This window comes from Branchiostoma lanceolatum, chromosome 8 (assembly GCF_035083965.1).
Source record: "Branchiostoma lanceolatum isolate klBraLanc5 chromosome 8, klBraLanc5.hap2, whole genome shotgun sequence".
In the NCBI taxonomy this organism is placed as follows: domain Eukaryota; kingdom Metazoa; phylum Chordata; class Leptocardii; order Amphioxiformes; family Branchiostomatidae; genus Branchiostoma; species Branchiostoma lanceolatum.
In genome coordinates this window covers 4,172,728-4,193,306 of record NC_089729.1, presented here as the reverse complement: position 1 = coordinate 4,193,306, position 20,579 = coordinate 4,172,728, and the positions used below count along the sequence as shown (strand labels likewise).

Here is a 20,579-nt window from a genome sequence, read left to right as displayed (position 1 = left end):
TCATATTTTTTTCATTGCAAATTTCACGATCTAAGGAAGGTTTATGATTGCTTAAGACAAAAAAATGAGTATAGCTAAACATAAGCGAGAGATTTTTTTGTTTCAAGTCCGGACTTGTTTCCAGACGTTTAGGTTTTTTTGGACTTGAACCTAAACGTTAGGTCCAGTCCGGATCAGGTCCGGGGTTTAGGTACGCATCGCTAGTCATGAACAAATGCGATGTCCGAGGCTGGACACTAAATAAAGCGATATCTGACCTGGCCGTCCAGCTCCACGGGCTGGTCGAAGTCGCAGAACTCGCCCTCCTTGCTGTACATGCCAAGAGCCGTCTTGGTGAACCCCCCGCTGTCGTCCTCTTGGAACTTCAGCTTAGCTGTGTTGTCGAACAACTTGGGCAGATGCCGGGCCACCTGGAGAGAAAGATAATAATAATGGTTTTTATTGGTCAGAAATTACCCGTAATAATATTGGCCAGAAATAACCCTTTCTAGCGCTGAATTGATGCAGGGTATTACAGGTTTCACACAATACACAACATATATAATATCTTATCCACACTTGCATTATGTGGAACTGTCGCAAGGGTCTGGGCGGCTGCCATTCGGCGCCACCAGGTGACCTCAATACGACCTTCCCCAACCGAAGTGAGGTACCCATTTACACCTGGTTGGAGTGAGGAAAGTCGTGTGTGCCTTTTCCAAGGGCACAAGATCGGTGACATGACAGGATTCGAACTCGGGACCTCTTGGTTTTGAGTCGAACGCTCTGCCGTTGCGCCACACAACCCCACAGGAAGATGATTCTGGTTCAGGCCAACATTCTACTATATCATCGTTCCGTATTTCCATATAGACGATTAAATATATGTATATGTCAAGCGTGCCATGCAACATCTGATAGTGTTAATATTTGGGAATGCTAATTATGATATGCTGATCTCGTCAGTCTCGTACTCAAATCGTATCACGAGTTTTTATCCGCGTTTCCATTTTCTTGCAATTACTTAGCGACTGTGAGTATTGAGTTTAAGGTCACAATGAATAACGATATCCAAGCTTTTTGGCGACGCCTCAGGGGCGAGCCAAATTGGTATATACTGTGTGCAGTTGGCAAGAATTCTAGGAATCGCACAGGAATGTGAAAGTCCATGGGACGACAACTCAGGAATGCCTGGATGTATTGTCTTCATATTTTGTAGGTGGTAAGGTCTGTGGGAGACCTTGAAATGATTGTATGTTGGTCCCCTAGCGACTTTCTATGGTACTGCAGGGAAACTTTCGCTTTTCGAATCTTGTCTTCTGAACATGCTATGGTCATGATTTTTATTGTACTTACCACTGTTGGCTGAGTGCCGTTGGACAGGATGTCCAGAAGGTCAGCCGAGGACACGAAGTAGAACCTGGGGAAGGCCAGCCGCTTGGTTTCCAGGTACTCAGCCAACGCCTTCTCACACAGAGTCAACCTGGCGAAGGGGATGGAAAGACAAGTTAAAAACCATCAAACTCGCTATGTTTCAGATCAATTTCGTCACCATCCTATTCTTGCAACGCTTTTGTAGATCTCATATTTGCCCGACGACAAATGCAGATGCTGAATCTGCGCTTTTTTGCTTGTTTTCTCAATTACTTGTCTTTTTTTTTTTTTTTTTATTTGTTGTTTCTTTACTCATTATGCGATGGGTTTTTCTTACCTGCCCTGAATCGCCTCCAGCTTCTCATACAGGTTCGGCTTGTTGGTGGCCACGATGACATTGGGCGTCGTTTCTGCATCCGCCATCAGTTCCTAAACACAGAGACAAGCTATTTAGCGTGTGCTTTATAGTCAACCTGGCGCTTAGCTAATCAACATGATTTTAATACAGACCACGTCTTTTTTCTCAGATAAGTTTAAACTGTTGACTTTGAGGTTTTTGGGCCGAGGTGACCATGGAGATGGGCCGAGTCGACTAGGGAGATGGTCCAAGTTGACTGGGCCGAGTAATGGTAAAGGGCCGAGTCGTCCGACATCCCAACTTAAGGCACTGGAGTAACCGACCCTACGTGGACGAGGATTCTAGAAAACATGGTTGAACGGACCTTGAAGTCCACGTCAATCCCGTCGAATCTCTTGGAGTCCTCGGGCAGCTGGTTTCGGATGTCCTCGGAGCCGATGAAGATGCTCTCCAGGTGAGACCAGGTGCGCTGCACCTCGAACCAGATGGCGATGACGGAGTCAGCGTTGGACAGCTTCTTCTGCCAGCCAGACACCTCCTCAAGGAAGTGGGCGATGTACTTGGACGTCATCAGGTTTTGAATTTGTACCTGCGTTAGAAAAAACGTTGATTAGCTACCTACAAATGCTGAAGTGTTCTTTTATCCAGCGTCCTAAGAAATGACATTTAAAAGGGATCTTTAAAAGATGATGAGGCGAATCTAAGTGCAGTGCAGGACATGGTCAGTGGCTAGATACTTTCATGATGAAATACAGTAATGATATATGTTGATACAGTTATTAGGACTCAAACGACTGTAATAAGATATAATTTAGTGTTAGTATTTAGACTAGAAAAGTCACATGATGTGTTGTTATATATTGTGTGTTCGTCCTTTCATGTTACATGTACTTGCAATTAGCCTACGGGCAAGAACTTGCAATAAACTTATTATTATTATTGTATCTGACCCTTACCTCTTCTCTCATGACCGGCCTGTATGCCGATTCAAGCTTATCATGAATAAACAAAGGTCCCAACAAACAAACAAACTAGTGAACATGTAACAAATCCAAAGATAAATCTCTAGGAAAGTGCATCATACCTGGTTGTCCTCAAGAGTCTCGATCAGCTCCTCGTCACCCTTGAGCAGCGGCGTCTTGGTGCGCGTGTGCGGCTCGTACGTGAACTCCATGGCGGACCAGGTGGCGTCCATCTCCTTCAGGACCTTCTCCATGGCCATCTCCTTCACGGCCTTGTCCACGATGCCCTTGACTTCGTCCTCGAAGTTGTGGAGATTCAACGCCAACAGGTCGTCCAGCTTAGTGGACTCGTCCATGACGAATTTCACCTATGAAGAAGAGGCACAAATTAGGATAAGATTACTGTGTCTTGGTCTGATAAACTCTATTATCTCTCATAAATGTGGTATTTATATTGTATTAGTCAAAGCTTTTACAGAGCACTGGTGACAAATTAAGGAAAGGAAACTTGAATTTTCTATACGTTACCTCATCATCGGCTAATCTACAAGCAAGGTTCCTGACATGATCTGTAAGTCTATAATTAACAGAAGGGAGGCTGAAAAGCTGTGCTATTCTGAGCTACCTTTGTCGCCATCATGAGCTCCTGCCAGTGGCGGTCCCGAATGGCCGGGTTCTGCAGTTCTCCCACGGCCCGCATGGACGTCAGCATGTTCTTGACGGCGGAGTCCATCCCACCGTAGCTGTCCCACGCGCGCATCTCCTTGTCCAACGACCTGATATCCTTGGCAAACTTCTTGCATTCAATTTCCATGTTCTCCACGTTGATTTCGAGCCAAGGCGTTTTCTTCCAGTCGTCGAAACTCGTCTTGACGAGGACGATCATGTCCCAGAGGACTTTTAGCATGCGCACCTCCTTCCTACAGGCGCGCAGCTGTTTGTAGTCGGGGATGGCCACCTCGAACAGTCCGCCGGCCTCCTGGAGGGCCTGCATCTCCTTCTCAAGCGCGATGATCTCTACCTGGATCTAAAGTCACAAACACAACACATGGTTTACCAAAGACATTTACGCTATACAGAGTATGCCGTGTACAATGCAAATTGTGGCAACAGGAATTCTTAGTCCTCTTAAATGGACAGACTATTAGCAATCTCAGATTTATTCAGTCATCAACAAAACCAGCAGGATAAAGGCATTGGGAGAGCCTACGCAGTGGTATCAGTAAAATAGAATACTCCATGTTCAGGTATCATATCTAGCTGAGTGGAAGAAAATTGAGGAGTGTGTGAGGCACATGTACTTACCGTGTCCAAGACGTCGTACGGGTTTTTAGCATCATATCTAAGGAACGGCTGCTGCCGAAACTTCTCCCTGAACTCGTGCTGCTTGATCTGTAAGGAAAGAGAGGCGGGTCATCAGAGTCTGTCAGCAATAACTTTATCACTGCCGGTCGGGTGCCTTGTGTTCCGACTTTCAAACAACGTAGGATTATGTTAGTTACACCATCAGTATCTATGACCCTCCCTCTGTGAGACCACAAAGGCCATCACCCAGATGTCTAGTGGTAAAGCACCTGGCCTTGACGGCATACCAGCTGAGGTTTACAAGTCTGGAGGGCCTGCACTCCCACAGAAGCTCACGGACATTTTCCAGTCCATGTGGCAGAAAGGTGCCATCCCCCAAGACTTCAAGGACGCATCCATCATTCACCTCTACAAAAGAAAAGGGAACCGCCAGTCATGTGACAGTCACAGAGGCATCTCACTCCTGTCTATAGCTGGAAAGATCTTAGCAAGAGTTCTTCTCAACCGACTTATCAGGCACCTTGAACAAGGACATCTCCCTGAGAGCCAGTGTGGCTTTCGAGCCGGTAGAGGTACAGCCGACATGATCTTCGCAGCCAGACAGCTACAAGAAAAATGTCAAGAACAACATAGGGACCTCTTTATCACCTTTATCGATCTTACTAAAGCATTCGATACGGTGAGTAGAGACGGCCTATGGAGAATCATGGCCAAGTTCGGATGTCCAGAACACTTCATCTCCATGATGCGTCAGTTCCACGAGGGTATGACAGCCCATGTCCAGGACGATGGTGAAACATCCGCAGCCTTCCCAGTGACTAACGGAGTTAAACAAGGATGTGTCCTGGCGCCAACACTCTTCAGCATAGTCTTCACAGCCATGCTCACCGACGCCTTCCAGGACAGTGAGGAAGGAATAGGTATCAAGTACAGGACTGATGGGAAGCTCCTCAACCAGCGTCGACTACTTGCCTTAACAAAGGTGAAGCAGACAGTCATCAGAGACTTCCTCTTTGCAGATGACTGCGCCCTCAACGCTGCAAGTGAGCAGGAAATGCAGTCCTCAACTGACAGGTTCTCTGGGGCCTGCGACAACTTCGGCCTCACAATCAGCACTGAGAAGACTGAAGTCATGTTCCAACCACGTCCTGGCAAGACCTACAAGCAGCCCAGCATCACAGTCCATGGCCAAGTCCTTAAACCAGTAGACAAGTTTACTTATCTGGGCAGCACCATGTCACGACACTCGAACATAGATGAAGAAGTGAACTGCCGGATTGCAAAGGCCAGCAGTGCCTTCGGGAGACTACGACGAACTGTTTGGGAGAGAAGGGGCATCAGTCTCAGCACTAAGCTCAAGGTGTACCAGGCAGTCGTCGTCACAACACTTCTCTACGCCTGTGAGACTTGGACAGTGTACAGCAGGCACGCCCGACAGCTGAACCACTTCCATACAACATGTTTACGCAGATTGATGAGAATCCGCTGGCAGGATCACATCCCTGACACAGAGGTACTTACCCGTGCGAACATGCTCAGCGTACACACCCTCTTGGAGAAGGCCCGAGCCAGATGGGCAGGGCACGTCCGACGTATGGATGACCAACGTATCCCCAAAGTCCAACTGTATGGGGAGCTTGCTGTAGGGAAACGACCTCTAGGTCGCCCCAAACTCAGATACAAGGACAACCTCAAAGCTACACTGAAGAGCCTTAGCATCCCAGTGGATAGCTGGGAAGTCATCGCAGCTGACCGGCCCCAGTGGCGCGGGGCTGTGCACCTGGGTGCACAGCTCGCCGAGACCCGCCGAAGCACCCTGGCTGCCAGCAAGCGGGAGGCACGGAAGGTGAGGGACGAAAATCCTGCACAGCCCAGCCTACAGTGCAGCACCTGCGGCCGATGGTTCCGTGCTAAAATCGGCCTGATCAGCCACGCCCGCACCCACAAAGACGACTGAAGTCGAGGTCCTCATCGACGACGATGGACGAACATCATCTATATCCCATACGTATACATAGTGTTGAATCACACTGTCACGAGTAATAAGTTAAACCTATTTTAAATGTATCTATATTGATTTACTTTATCATCAGATCAACGGTAGGACCAATAGAATCTAAAACGTCAAAATAACGTGTCTTTGCATACCTGTGAATGTCTTTGTTGGATACGAAACAGGGGAGTGTGGTACTTACATCAAACTGGCCACACTTCCGCCGTAAGATGGCCACCTCGTTAGCCTGTAGGGGTGCCACCGCCTGCTTCACTGTCACCGAGATCTTCTTCGTGTTGTTCCACTTCTCTGGTAATGCCTGTAATTATGGCGCAATATTTTAGCAAGCACAACTAACTTCCTACGAATCTTCGTAACATGGAGCAAAATCGGTTACTAGTATGACCGTGGGATTTGGTCACTAAATAGACTGTATAGTATATTCTTATTTTCTATTGTTTATTTATTTATCCATTTACTGTTGCTTCGGTCTAAAGGCCCATACACACATATACGCATATAAAAACAACAACGATAATACCTACAGTACATGTGTATCTACAATACAATAACTGCATAGGAATTTGTCATATAATTATTTTCGTGCATATCAGATATAGTTGTAGGTAGCATTTTTAGCAATCCTATTTGGAACTTTTATGAATAACTAACGGATAATTATCAAGAAACACGTAGCCTGGATACCAGACCTTTCGCGCGATGCGATGCGATAACCCCTTTTGGGCGGGGAAGGCCTAGTAGGGATAGAGTTGGCACCCGGGCGTTCTTGGCAGCCGAACTCAATTTCTATCGCGCTCAGAAACACGGGCAATCACTGCATCTCACCTGCAGCTGGGCATGAACCTCGTCCGGCAGCTCCTGGTCGTACTGTTTGAGGAGTTCGATGGTTTGTTTGAGCGGCTCGAACATCTCGTCCGTGGCCTCCTGTCGCGCCTTGACGGCCAGCAGGTGTTCCATGACGCCCACCAGGCCGTCGTAGTCTCCCTCCTCCACATCTTTGGACAGCCCGGAGTCAGTCACCGTGATAAACCCGGCAAGGTCGTTCAGACTGGGGATAAACGAAGATAGCAATATATTTGTGTGTTGAAAAGAGCCACACCCCGTTAAAGATCCCACCACAATTATCAAAAAGAGTAGGGGTCCTTCCCGGTATGAGTGGATAAATCTGTCCGGATATGCAGTTTGTACTGTTGAGTAAAAACCTGGTGTGTTACGCCATGAGGCGGTTTACCGGGTATGCAATGCAAACAAAAAACATAATTATACACATGTATATACGGTACTATGATTACGGACTCTATTACTTTTATAGATAGCAATTATCTTGTAAGGTTGATCAAGTTTTGTTTCATGACTTTCCTCAAAACAACCGTGGCATCAGAACTAGTTAAAATAGTCTTCATGTTGAACAATAGAAGTAAAGCTTAACGTAGCTAGAATGAAGTTTTGTCAACGCCAAGCTCTATCTACTAGAATACAGCTTAACTCAGACTTGAGCCCGGATACCGTTCTTGTGTGTTATGCTTGGTCGGGTTGGCCCTACAATTGTCTTCAATAGGTCATTGGATTGAAACGGTATGTTTGATATGCTGGTTTATGTACCTGTTTGTGACGTGGTCGATGAGATGTTGTTTGAACATGAAGCTCCATTTCTTGACGATGTTGAGCAGGGCCTGTTTGAACGGCTTGGCGTCCACTCGGAACCAGTCATCACACCTCACCATCCCCTGGATCTGGATAATCTCCTCGTAAACTTTCTCGTATGTGTCGATCTGTGTGGGGAAAGTTTTTATGCACATTAACATATCGTGCTGTTTCGTATCATGGACATTGATCATACAGCAGATGTCCATTGACAACATCGTGTTGTAGACTCTTGTTTTGTGTCATATCGTGTCGTGTGATAATCTGTCATTCTATAGTGTTGTGCTGTGCTGTGCTGTGTTGTGTTGTGCTATGCTGTGCTGTGCTGTGCTGTTGTGTTGTGTTGTGTTGCCTGGCGTTGTGTAGTGTTGCGTTGCGTTGCGTTGTGTTATGTCCTGTCATCTCAGGCCCTGTTGTGTTGTGTTATGTTATGCTGTATTGTGTTTTATACGGTATTCTAGTAGGATATGTGATGTCATCTCATGCCCCGTTATGTTGTGTGGTGTTGTGTTGTGTTACGTTGTGCTGTCTTGTGTTGTGTTGTACTTTGTGGTGTTCTGGTAGGATATGTCATATCATTTAAGATATGTCCTGTTGTGTAGTAATGTTACGTTGTGATGGAGCCTATGTATTGTTGTGTAGTAACGTTACGTTGTGATGGAGCCTATGTGTATAATTTCACGATGAAGACATCACCTGGTCCTTGAACTGGTCCAGTGTCGGCGGACACTCCGGCACGCCCGTCTCGGCGTGAGCCTCGATCTCCTCCTGCGTCAGGACGTGGTTGTAGAGCAGGAACTGCCGCATGAACTCCTGCCTGTCGTCCACCCACAGGTACGAGAAGTTGTCGAAGGAGTTGCGATACTCGCAGGCCTTGTTCATGACGGTCTGTACCCTGTCCATGGTCTCCTGGCGCATGTCACACAGCTCCTGCATGTCCTCCATGTCAGCCTTCAAAACAAACAAAAACAATAATATCCGTCAGTTTATCTTTCAATAATTTTTATTGAGTGATGCTCCGACGACAGGTATTTTAAATTCAAAAATGTTCGCGGGGATTTAATTTCGCGGTAGGGAGAAAATGGAGTGTTCGCGGTGGTTCTGAGTTCACGTTTGAAACAATAGTAGCACTACAGTCACACAAAGGAACTGCTTTTCGTGGTGGTTTTAAGTTCGTGGTAAAGAGTTCATCGCAAAAACCGCGAACTTAAAACCACCGCGAACATTTCGTTGTTTTTAGTTTTTTTTTTTTTTTTTACTGCAAGTTCATGCCCAAAGGCAAATTGCAGACAAACAAGTACATGGAGAATACATGGAAATCGAAATAGTTATCTATGTTAACTATGGTTGGGTTTGACTTCTTTTTTGAAGACAGTGGAAAATGAACTGACCCACGTTTGGGTTGGTTGATTTTAGTAGTAAGATGGATTTATATTTACAGTATGAATTTTGTTGTCACAAAATCCCTCACCTGATAGTGTTCGAGTCCGCTGTGATCTGCCAGACGCGGCACCAGGGAGGCGATCTTGTAGACGTCGTTGATGATGCCCTCCACCATCTCATAGAAGCCGTCGTTCACGCCGAAGTCCAGGGACGGCTGGAAGACCATGTCCGGCGCGATCAGCTCCATGCGTGCCTCGAACAACGGCGCTGGGTTCACCTGGAACAAAGTTTTTATCATATCAATATATTTATGATGATAGTAGTAATACTATGTAATTGTAAAAATATACTAAATGACGATCCCGGCGTCGTTTCTTCGTGCTTTAACCAGAACTGTAATTTCTATAAGGTTAATGGATATTCCATAACTCAATCGGATACTTTGGTCGAGCATTCCTTGCTTGCTGTGTCAAAGTTTGTCACTGTTTCCCACTCGTTCACACTTGTCTAGAAACAATGTCTCCGTCTGCTCTGGAAAATCTCCAAATCCAAATCCTGCCACCAACCTTGACGTCCGTGTTGTCTAACAGATAGTTGACAGAACAGTGGATGGCGTTGAAGAACCCGTCCACCACCATGTCGTCCACGTAGTCGACGTACGACTTCCAGATGTCCGAGCTTGCGTCTGCCTTGAACAGCGTCAGATTTTCCTGGGAGAAACAAAAAGGCCCCGACAGTATTAAACGTCATCTTTTAGATCACCGAAATATCCAAAGAATATAAGAAAAGCTTCAACGTGCTCTACGTCTGGTGATACGTTTATCGTTTGAGTCGAAATCTATAGAACAGTCTCTTAACAAACAAAAAACAGTGCGAAATACCTTGAGCAGACCGTGTATCTTCCCCCCTGCCTCCTTGATCTCAGCGTACCGTTTGGGCAGCCTGTCGGCCCGGTCATCTAGGTACAGCAGGGCGTCTTTCTTGTTCTCCTTACGTTCAAACAGAGGCAGGACGCACCACTTCTCCATGATCTTCTGCATCTGCTCGACATTGTCCTTGGCCTTGAAGACGCGGACGTGTAAGTCGTGAACCATGTCCCTGGTCTCTTGGATGTACTCCCACACTCCTGAAGAAAAATAATTTGTACCATTTTAGTTTTCGTGTGTGGCGGACCCTTCACAACAAGAAAGTCGGACCGACAGAAATACCACAATTATTATCATCAGCCTAAAGATAGTAATAACGTTGGCAGATGAAAAGATAGATTGATGTTCCCAAAAATTCATTCTATTTGACTTGTTGGACCATTCCGTACCGTCGTCCTTCCAGCCGAGGCTTTTCTCTGCGGTCTCCAGTTTGGTGTCGATGTCCTGCAGCTGGGTCTCGATCAACGGCAACTCCACTTCCAGAATATCCCGACGGACCTGCATGGACAAATTCGTACAGAGTTGTGCTCAAAGTATGTCAGTGTTCCGTGAAAACGTACAATACTTCAGCATCCACCACAGACGTTATATTTTCTGAAAAAGTTAGGAGTTTATATGTGGAAAGACTGCTTTGTTATCTTGTTTTACCACGCCGATTGGAGGTTATATTCCCTGAAAAACTTGGGCGATACAAACTTGAGCTTATCTGTGTAAAGACTAGCTTGTTACCTGGTTTTACCACGCCATCAGGAGATTTTATCTCCTGAAAAATTTGTTTCATACAGAATTAAGCTTATCTGCAAAAATGCTGACTCGTTACCTGATTGTACCACTCCATCAGGTTATTTTTCCTGTAAAATTTGGTCGATACGGAATTCATCTGTGAAAAGACTGCCTCGTTACCTGGTTGTACCATGCCATCTGGAGGCTTATTTCCTGTAAAGTTTGGTTGATACAGAATGAAGCTCATCTGTGAATAGAATGATTCCTTACCTGGTTGTACCAGGGGGTTATATTTCCTGAAAAAGTTGGTCGATACAGAATCATGTTCATCTGTGAAAAGACTGACTCCCTACCTGGTTGTACCACGCGACCAGGAGGTCCAGGTTGCGCACGAACTGCCAGAAGTTCTGCTTCTTGTTGAAGATGTCAGCAGCGCTGGCCGGGATGTCTTCTCTCTCTTGGATCTCCAGATACTTCACCTCCCGCAGCACGGCAACCAGCTGGACGAACATAAATCAGAATTGCAGTACATTTTGTAACGTAATTGAAGATGAATTTCACTTTGTAATGGAAGGCTCTAGACATGATGTTTTACGTAATAACTTGTTGATATTACTAAAATCGACTACAACAGATTTTAAGAGTCTCAATGCTACAGACAGATTTGAATATTCCTTCAGATGCAACAACCCCAAAAATGCAAAAATAGGTAGATATATAAAAGACCGCTTTGTCACTAGAAAAAAAACTGAAACTAATGATTAGCCCCACTCGATCGTAACAATACATCAAAGACTTATGCTAGCCCTTATTAGGAATTAGGATGTTAAGTCATATTCTATACCTCTATTTTGTACTATGCATATGTTTGATAGTTGTTGCCATACATTGTACCTTGTACAATTGTCGTTCAATAAAGTTTCTCTATTACCGTAATGATTCTTCAAGTGACACATAGTATACAGAAGTTAGGTTTTATCCTTTCTAAATGTGTAATACTAACAAACACTCAATCATGGTAAAAGATAAAAACTGTATTCCCACCTGCGGATCGAAGTTGACCTGGATCAGTTCTTTCTGGCGGAGCAGGAGGGGTTGTGCTAGGTTGAACTTTGACCGCTCGTCCACGTTAGATGTAAATCGTTCGTAGCAGGATTCCTCGTACCTTTAGTAAAGGAGAATGTGCCACCTTTAATGACGTTATGATTATACCATTTTGACTAGCATACATCATCTTGTATGCTTTGTATAACCCATAAACAACTGCAGCAAGCTAAAGTCAAACAAATTCAGTATTACTTACTTGTTGAGGAGGTCTTGCATTTCCTCAAATTTCTTGAAGATTATGCCTGCGTCCTCGCTTTCCATGGACCTGCGAAACACACGATCAAATTCATTTTGTTTGTTTGTTTGTTTGTTCGTTTGTGTGTGTGTGTTTATGTTTGCTTGTCTCTTTAATATAACATGAACGACTTCAGTCTCCACCTCATAAACATCGGTGTGCTTTATGTGGCGTGAACAGTTTTAGAACAGTCTAACGACTTCCCGATTGAGTCATTCACGATAATTGATTAAGATATCAAAATCGGACTTACGGGTCCTCGATGAACCTGAACCCCCTCATAGGCGTTGCGATCCTCTCCCGGAGTTCGTGAGCCCACTCCAGTGCGCCTGCCACAGGGGGCATGTTCTTGTTCACGGGCGGGATGCCGTCGTTCGCAGCAGCAGCCGACACCTACAAGAAGAGTAAAAACGGCGTTGTTTTAAAACCGTGAGTTTGAAGTCATCAACGATTTTTTGACATTCTAACATAACGATTGTAACACCATATCAAAGACTTATGCTAGCCCTTATTGCATTAGTACTAAGGATGTTGAGTTTTATTCTATACTTCTATTTTGTACTGTTTGATAGTTGTTGCCATACATTGAACCGTGTACAATTGTCGTTCAAGTTCTTCTTCATAAAGATACAGGCTCTAACATTTTACATTTTCACACCAACAACGAAATCAGTCGGATTTATATTGTAAAAGCAGACATATTAACCTGTGCTCAAGATGATTATGTGTACTAATTGCCAAGTGGATTTTATATTTCTTCATCTTATTTGTCTTACGTATACGCATGATACCGGACGATTATTGCGCCGTCTATCCAAATGTGTTTATTGATTAATTAATTGGCATGATTGTACATTGGTTTTGATAATAATAATAATAACTTTATTGCACAGCGATTGTACAAGGTACAAAGTATGGCATTCATTGGTACATAGAAAGCATTCTATCAGGCTAACCAATCTATCTAATACAATATTGTGTAGTAGTCTATCTTATACAATATGGTGTAGTAGTCTATCTTATACAATATGGTAGTATGGGATGACAATGGGATTTTACAATCATTGGAGGAGTTTCTTACGTCTAGACATTTTAATTCAGTGGGAACACTGCGATTTTCAATAAATGAAAAGTTATCTTGTATCTTGTATTCACCTGCTCGTCGTACACGACCTTGGCTTCGTCCAGTTCCCGATCGTACATGTTGAGGAGGACCAGGTACTTGCTGCGGAAGTCTGCAATGATGGTGGGACGTTCCAGAAGTGGGCCGAAAACCTCAACCATCTACAGGAGACACGTGGAACAAGAAACGTTAGATTACAAGCTGTGATATTGCTGGCAGTAGCAGTAAATTCAGTAAAGTCAAAATGTGCATAAGATTTTTAAAAGTGGAGCATATTTTCTCTTAATACTGCTTCAAAATTTACTACATTTTTAATTGTCACATATTAAAAAGATGACAAAAAATAGATATCTTTCGAAGGAGCCATGGTGACTAACAAGTACTCTGTTATTTTTCATGATCATCTTTCACGTTTCCTCTAACCTTGAAAGAAGACTCGATGCCGTTGCAGTCGTCAAAGCTCTGACAGGCGATGGCGCCAAGCCGCCGGTCGATGTCGTCCACTTGCTGGTTGAAATTCTCCACGTCGGCGTCGAAATCCTGCAGACAGGAGAACAAGAACATCAGCAAAGTCTTCATCAGAAATCCACCAGAAGGTTCACGATGTAATGAGGGACCTCGTGCTTTTTCAGAGTTTCTTTTGTAATACTGGTAATTGGGGGGAGGGGGCGCTGCACATACGGGGTAAATGCATGTAAGTTCGCGTGGGGTTTTTTTCGCGCTAAGGCGAATATGGAGTATTCGCGGTGGTTTTAAGTTTGCGGCAGCGCTATAGTCACGTGCATACTGCTACAGTATTGGACAAAAATGTTCGCGGTGGTTTTAAACCGCGAACATAAAACCACCGCGAACATTTCTGCATTTACAGTATCTTTCAGGTCGCAAGGATCCCATGACAAATAAACGTGACATGATCTCTTACCGCGTTCATGGGGTCCAGAGGGTCGTATGTCCGCGCCCCGAACACGTTATACTTTATAGTACTACATGAGCTCTTACCGCGTTCATGGGGTCTAGAGGGTCGTATGTCCGCGCCCCGAACACGTTATAGTACTACGTGATCTCTTACCGCGTTCATGGGGTCTAGAGGGTCGTATGTCCGCGCCCCGAACACGTTATAGTACTACGTGATCTCTTACCGCGTTCATGGGGTCTAGAGGGTCGTATGTCCGCGCCCCGAACACGTTATAGTACTACGTGATCTCTTACCGCGTTCATGGGGTCTAGAGGGTCGTATGTCCGCGCCCCGAACACGTTATAGTACTATGTGATCTCTTACCGCGTTCATGGGGTCTAGAGGATCGTATGTCCGCGCCCCGAACACGTTGTAGTACTCCTGGAACTCCTCGAACATCTTCTCCACCTGCGTGCTGAAGGCCTGGCCCTTGATCCCGGAGAACTCCACCTTCTCTAGCTTCATCAGCATGATGCCTGTCTCAAACAGGCCCTGTGCACATGGGATGAGACATGTTTAACGGAGATCTTGTCTAGAGTCTAAAAATAGAAACATTTTCCCACCCCTTTGTATGTACGAATCCAAGATCGGTGTCATTCAATGGCGGATGTGACTTCTGTAACTTTTGCCGTGTATGGGCTATTTTGCTGCATATAGCTCTTTAACTTTCTTTCCCGCAGTTTCCTTTCCTGTCTCTAAGGTCCAGAGGAAAGGCACAATGTACACAGATTGGGCATGGAAAGACGAGGTTTACCTTGATGACTTCTATCCGCTGCACAAAGCTGTCCAACCTGCTGAAGATCAGAGAGTCCGCGAACTCCCACTCTTTCGGCTCTTTGTCGTCCTGGTGAGACAGAAAAAACATTCGATGATGAAACCCTCAATAGTTATCTAAGTAAGGCCACAGCAAGTAAATTTTATGGATGACATCCTCCGCAGACTCCAAAATTAATGAGATGGGCAAAAAAAAACAAGGCGGGCCCAAAAAAACAAGATTCCTATATTTTCAAATTTTGAGATCATAAATCTTGTTAAACAAGAATTGAGGCGACGAAATATGATATCATGACCAACAGGTCTTTTATTCCTGTATTCAACCAATGAGGTTTCACATATAATATAAAACCTCCTTGATTCAACAGTAAACATGTCCTTGTAGATGTGTATACATCTCAATAAACTAACTACACCAAATGCAGAAAAGAGCTTGTTTTACCATCATCTGAAGCAACTGCACTGGGTATTCATATGCAATGAAACACCTTGTGTATACAGCTCAATTAACTAGACCCCCCCCCCCATTATTTATATAATGTCCTTGCTAGAACAAATGCAGAAAACAGCTTGTTATTATACCATCATGGGCAGGAACCACACTGGGTATTCATATGCAACGAAACACCTTAGACTGTCAACATTAAACTGTTCTTGAAGATGTGTATACAGCTCAATTAACTAGAACAAACGCAGAAAACAGCTTGTCATACCATCATGGGCAGGAACTACACTGGGTATTCATATGCAATGAAACACCTTAGATTGTCAACGTTTACGACATATTTGCCCATTTTTGGCATGTTGACCACCGTCGGAGGGCAATAAAATTTCTTGTTTTTTATTTCGAAATCAGGCGAAAATTAATGAGCGCGCTGATGTCATCCATAAAAATTACTTGCTGTGGCCTAAGTAAGTAAACCTTTATTTTCCTTGGAAGGCCCTGTCGGCCAGTACATATACGTATATATACATGTCCATTCTTCCCAGGGGTCCGTTTGGATCCCACATTTTGTCAATTATTTCTGTGTGATTTTAAGACAATACACAATGTCAATGAGAAAGAAACAAATAAATTATGTGTAGGATATTCACCTTGAAGTACGTCTTGAGCTTGGCCTTGTGAGAGTGGTACTCGGTCTTGAAGGTGTGCAACATTTTCAAGACGAGGGTGACCTTCTCCAGAGAGTCTTCCATTTCGCCCTTGAAGATTTCATCCGGACCGAGATAGGTGCGTGACTGTATCAAAACAAAATATGTAATGAGTAAAGAACGACTTTCCTACCTCCACCTAGGTGTAAACATGGGTTACATGGCACTGTTGAAATAAAACTTGAGTGTAGTTCCACGTCGTCCTTGTCTGTCCATTAGCGAAGTAAAAAAAAAAAGAATTGTATTCAATACATAGAGTACATACATACATTTTATCATCTTTAAGAAGAGATATTGAAATACAAGTATTTACCTTTTACCGCTCTCATAATCAAAATGTTTTCTTTTGCATTTGCAATGTGTATTTTTCCTTTTTCGTCACACCAACCTTTACCAATACAGCACCCTTACCATCTCAATGAAGAGGTTGCAGACTTCCTGCAGCATGACGACCATCCTTCCCGGCATGCTGTAGTGTTTGGAGTTGGCCCAGACCAGGCAGAGGACGTGGAAGAGCGGCGCGATCATCTGGGGCAGGTCCTGACACTCCGCCTCCTCCATGTCCTCAAACATCCGCCGCAGCGTCTTCAGGTGCATGTTGATGTCCACTGCTTCTGACAGGCCTGCAGTTTGGGAGCGGCGAGAGCTTTTAGTAAAAGCAAGGACATTATATAGAAAAAAAGTTACTGTTTCTGTCATTTCTCCATATCATTCTACAAAAAGTGAAAGTGATATCGATCCAGTTTAGCTCACTGAAGATCTATTCGTCCACTGGTCGCGACAGGGAAGACAGACACTATATACAGTATTTATAGGTTCATTCTACAAGGTAAATCCCCCTCGCTCTTTTCGAAAAGTACAATGAGCAGTGGACCACGGCTTAACGTCCCGTCCTACGAACTGCGACCCTTTCCGGTAGCATGTATGTCGGTGAGCGACACAGCCAGAATCAAACTCACGCCTTCTAGTTCCAGAGGTAAGGCCTCACGAATGCGTACGATACCTAGTACGTAGTCATCTCGGAAAATGTTAGAAACAGTACCAATAGATGAGATGTTGTCGTAGTGTTTTCAGAATGGTTTCAGAATTAATCAGCAAATAATACAAATCATAGTTTGATTCCCTTCATAGTCAATGGTTTGATTCTGAGCATCACAAAGTGTCTTACCTGCCACCACGTCCTTGAAGATGTTCTTGAAGGCAGGGAAGTAGCTGCTCTTCATCCTCTCCAAGATCCGCCCCATCGTCCGTACTCTGTTCTCTCGCAGCTAGACAAAGAAATTACGGTGTCACTGTCAGATCATGTTTTCACTAGTAGCATTTAATCCCAATACGCCACATGGAAATCATGTGAGAAGGAGAAGAAGAGAATTCCAAGAACCTCTTTGGTAGTTTAACATTGAGACAACGAATATCAATTCATATCTCGTGTTTAAAAACCTGCATGACGAAAAGTAGTGGATGCTACTTGAAAGGTCTGACCGTTTTCAAAATCATATCCAGTCTCTTGAGTAACTGTTATCTGGCGTAACGTATTTGGTCATAGTGACCCATAGAGATTGAACCATAAAAGCACAAACGATCGCAGGGTAAACTAAAACTACCTGGTCATAGATGCACTCCAGGTTGACAGCCCGTGCCTTCCAGAAGTCCAGCTCTGCGTACGGGGTCGGGTTGAGTCCGTCCAGGAGCGGCTTGGCAGAGTCCCTGGACAGGACGTCCCGGATCTGGTGCGACCACTCGATCACTATGGACTCGATAGAATGCAGCAGGTGCCGATCTGACGTCTCCTCCCTGGGAATAAACAAATCTTTATCTCAAACTATTTCTTGAATTTTAAGACAGTGAAAGAAACAGTGATCTTAAAACATCTGGCACGTCTTCATTTTCAAAAACTACTGTCGGGACTAGAAGTTCTAGAAGACATCTTCACATTTCTCACACAACCAAAGAATGCTTGCCATTCTCTTTCAACTAGCGATGTTGTGCCCTTGGGAAAGGTATTTTACACGACTTTCCTCACTTCACTCAGATGTAAATGAGTACCTAGCTTCGGTTAGGGACGTCCCTCGGATAGGACGTTAAATGGAGGTTCCATGTTCGAGGAGAGCCACGCCTCGGGCACGTTAAAGAACCTACCGCACTTATCGAAAAGAGTAGGGGTCCTTCCCGGTGTGAGTGGTTCCAAAACCTACAGTCCTATGACCGCACATGGGTTCGCTCTTAGTAATAGCCTCCGGCTAGTTGGGCAACCCTGGCATGTACATGCTGAACCAATAAATAAATGAAATAAAAAAATTCACCCTGTGACTTTCTTAAAAGAGCAGCTATAACTGGACAATAGAGTCAAATATTCTAAGTTCATTGACATTGGAAGGGCCAAGACATAGGTGTAGTGATGATAACCTACTTTGTCGGCTCGACACAGTCCATGCGCTCGGCTCCTGCTGGCAGGGGCAGGAGAGTCTTGCCCTTGACCTGCCCTCCCACCACGTACACGTTACTCTTCAGGTTGTGCACGTGACGCATGACGTCCTGACACACCACGTTGGGCCAGCCGTCATGGTTCCTGTCGTTCTGTAGCATGGGGACGATAACCTGGGGGGGGGGGGGCATGCCAGGCAGATTATTAGTTAAAAGTTAAAATCCTCCCACACTATTATTGATGCATAGGGCGGTGCCCATCTCCGTTTCATAGCCTTGGGCCACACTGTGGTGCAATCACTGCAGCAGGGGGCTAGTCCACTGGCAGTGGAGTGTGTTTAACTTCCATACTGTTTCATAAGTATGTACCATTTTTATAAAGTCTTTGGTATGACTCAATGCGCCTCTTGCCCAGAGGTGTCCTACCTGGGGCTTGAACCCTAGCCTGGAATCCAAACCTATTATAGCTCCCGAGACTCGGGAGCTATAATAGGTTTGGATTCCAGGCTACTTGAACCCCAGTCCTTCTGGTCCAAGTAATTTGAACCAGATGTGGCAGAGTAGCAAAGGCGCAGACCACTACACCACAGGGACACCCCCAAGCAGATTATAATAATGATTTATTGGTCAGAAATTACCCGTGCATTGGCAGCCAGTGCTGAATTGCTGCAGGGTTTACAATCATATAATACAGAACAGATACATATTTGCTTCACACTTGCACTTTGTGGAACTGTCGCGAGGGTCTGGGCGGCTGCCATTCGGCGCCAGCAGGTGACCTCAATACGACTTCCCCAACCGAAGTCAGGTACCCATTCACACCTGGGTGGAGTGAGGATTTGGATATATCTTTGAATGCAACAACTCCCACAATACAAAAATAGTTAAATATACAAAAGATTACATATATTCAACATTCTCAATAAGTTGTACTTCCCAAGTAGGAGAAACAAGTACATACTCCATGCTTTTCTGTTGTATCAGATTGTATCTATATATTTTTTCAAACAAATAAACATTCAAACAGATGCAGGTCGCATTCGTTGGTCAGAACCCCGTTCTTCCGATACGGGACTTGGTACATTTACGAAATTAAAAAAATAAATGCCTAGAGACATTCTGTTGAACTAAAGGTGCGAACAGGTGTTTATCATACCCCATTGTTCCACGTGTCATTATGTCTTTAAGACTCATCAAGGCTTATCAATGCATTCTTTCGCAGCTACTTTTCACGGCTTAAGCATGATTAAAAGGTGAAAATGTAGCTTAACATTTGGTGCTACCTGATAAGAGTCCATCAATATAGTGAATACCTTTGCCACTAGGAACCTGTGACTATTAGTAATGACTTAAATGACTGTACAAAATCCTTATGCCAGAAGCCTTAACAGTCTATACCGTGTCGCCAGTTTGATATAATATATCATAAGAAAAGCCACAAATAGTCAAGAATGAGTTACTCCTTTACAGCCCAGGCAGAAGGGTTGGGGTGGGATCTCCTACTGGGAAAAATTGTTCTTGTCGTGTTGACCGTAGCAACACAATAACAACAGTCGACCGACCCTTGCCGAGGTCCTGGTAACGCCATGATCTATCATTATCTATTACCCGGTTTAGAAGGCAGTAACTACGATAGCACCTATTTAATCAAACGTGCAATGTTTTATAGACGCATATTAAAAACACCCGTGCGTTTGCCATGAAACTACAATAAGTTCCACAGAAAGGTGGGCGTAACAACATTGCGAAGGGCACATATTTACCGTGTAATTACTATTCCTCAGGCGAGACTTCGTTATCTATAGTAATCAAACGGTGGGCAGGGTTGGTAATTACTGTGCTAACGTTCAACGGGCGTAAGACTAAAATTTACTCCGGTGGAGCATAGGCTAGGTAAAGCGTGTGTCAAAAGTCTTCATAATCATGACTGTAGTTTGATATAAATGTGATGGGTTTTCTCAAGTAAAATAAGAAACCACAAGTCACTTTCAGGTGGTGTTTAAATCATTAGTGGGAGTAAATGGCCACAAGGATTGTTACCGCTTGTGGCAGGTAATTAAAGAGTCAACTGTCACGCTCCACTAGTCATATATACTGCACCTAGTCCTACTTTTACAATAGCAAAAGGGCGTGAAAGGAGG

The 20,579-nt window shown here is 44.4% G+C and overlaps 1 protein-coding gene across 2 annotated transcripts in view; it reads right to left on the bottom strand.

Moving 5' to 3' along the window:
* Nucleotides 1–20,579, bottom strand: part of LOC136441003 (dynein beta chain, ciliary-like) — a 51,734-nt gene that overhangs the window by 27,277 nt on the left and 3,878 nt on the right. The window contains exons 2-29 of one of the 2 annotated variants that reach the window (XM_066437229.1): nucleotides 18,425–18,612; nucleotides 17,619–17,808; nucleotides 17,183–17,282; nucleotides 16,426–16,637; nucleotides 15,958–16,101; nucleotides 14,843–14,932; nucleotides 14,413–14,580; nucleotides 13,557–13,673; nucleotides 13,166–13,294; nucleotides 12,264–12,403; nucleotides 11,972–12,040; nucleotides 11,713–11,833; nucleotides 11,022–11,168; nucleotides 10,335–10,443; nucleotides 9,901–10,145; nucleotides 9,586–9,729; nucleotides 9,108–9,296; nucleotides 8,333–8,587; nucleotides 7,595–7,764; nucleotides 6,818–7,040; nucleotides 6,174–6,290; nucleotides 3,979–4,065; nucleotides 3,299–3,700; nucleotides 2,796–3,041; nucleotides 2,076–2,300; nucleotides 1,691–1,782; nucleotides 1,336–1,462; nucleotides 258–410 (exon numbers count right to left, since the gene is read on the bottom strand). In XM_066437229.1, the coding sequence (XP_066293326.1) occupies nucleotides 258–410; nucleotides 1,336–1,462; nucleotides 1,691–1,782; nucleotides 2,076–2,300; nucleotides 2,796–3,041; nucleotides 3,299–3,700; nucleotides 3,979–4,065; nucleotides 6,174–6,290; nucleotides 6,818–7,040; nucleotides 7,595–7,764; nucleotides 8,333–8,587; nucleotides 9,108–9,296; nucleotides 9,586–9,729; nucleotides 9,901–10,145; nucleotides 10,335–10,443; nucleotides 11,022–11,168; nucleotides 11,713–11,833; nucleotides 11,972–12,040; nucleotides 12,264–12,403; nucleotides 13,166–13,294; nucleotides 13,557–13,673; nucleotides 14,413–14,580; nucleotides 14,843–14,932; nucleotides 15,958–16,101; nucleotides 16,426–16,637; nucleotides 17,183–17,282; nucleotides 17,619–17,808; nucleotides 18,425–18,612 (4,599 nt within the window). Of the gene's footprint in view, nucleotides 1–257; nucleotides 411–1,335; nucleotides 1,463–1,690; nucleotides 1,783–2,075; nucleotides 2,301–2,795; nucleotides 3,042–3,298; nucleotides 3,701–3,978; nucleotides 4,066–6,173; nucleotides 6,291–6,817; nucleotides 7,041–7,594; nucleotides 7,765–8,332; nucleotides 8,588–9,107; nucleotides 9,297–9,585; nucleotides 9,730–9,900; nucleotides 10,146–10,334; nucleotides 10,444–11,021; nucleotides 11,169–11,712; nucleotides 11,834–11,971; nucleotides 12,041–12,263; nucleotides 12,404–13,165; nucleotides 13,295–13,556; nucleotides 13,674–14,055; nucleotides 14,101–14,412; nucleotides 14,581–14,842; nucleotides 14,933–15,957; nucleotides 16,102–16,425; nucleotides 16,638–17,182; nucleotides 17,283–17,618; nucleotides 17,809–18,424; nucleotides 18,613–20,579 lie in introns of those variants that run through there. The other variant, XM_066437230.1, reaches the window with a different exon arrangement.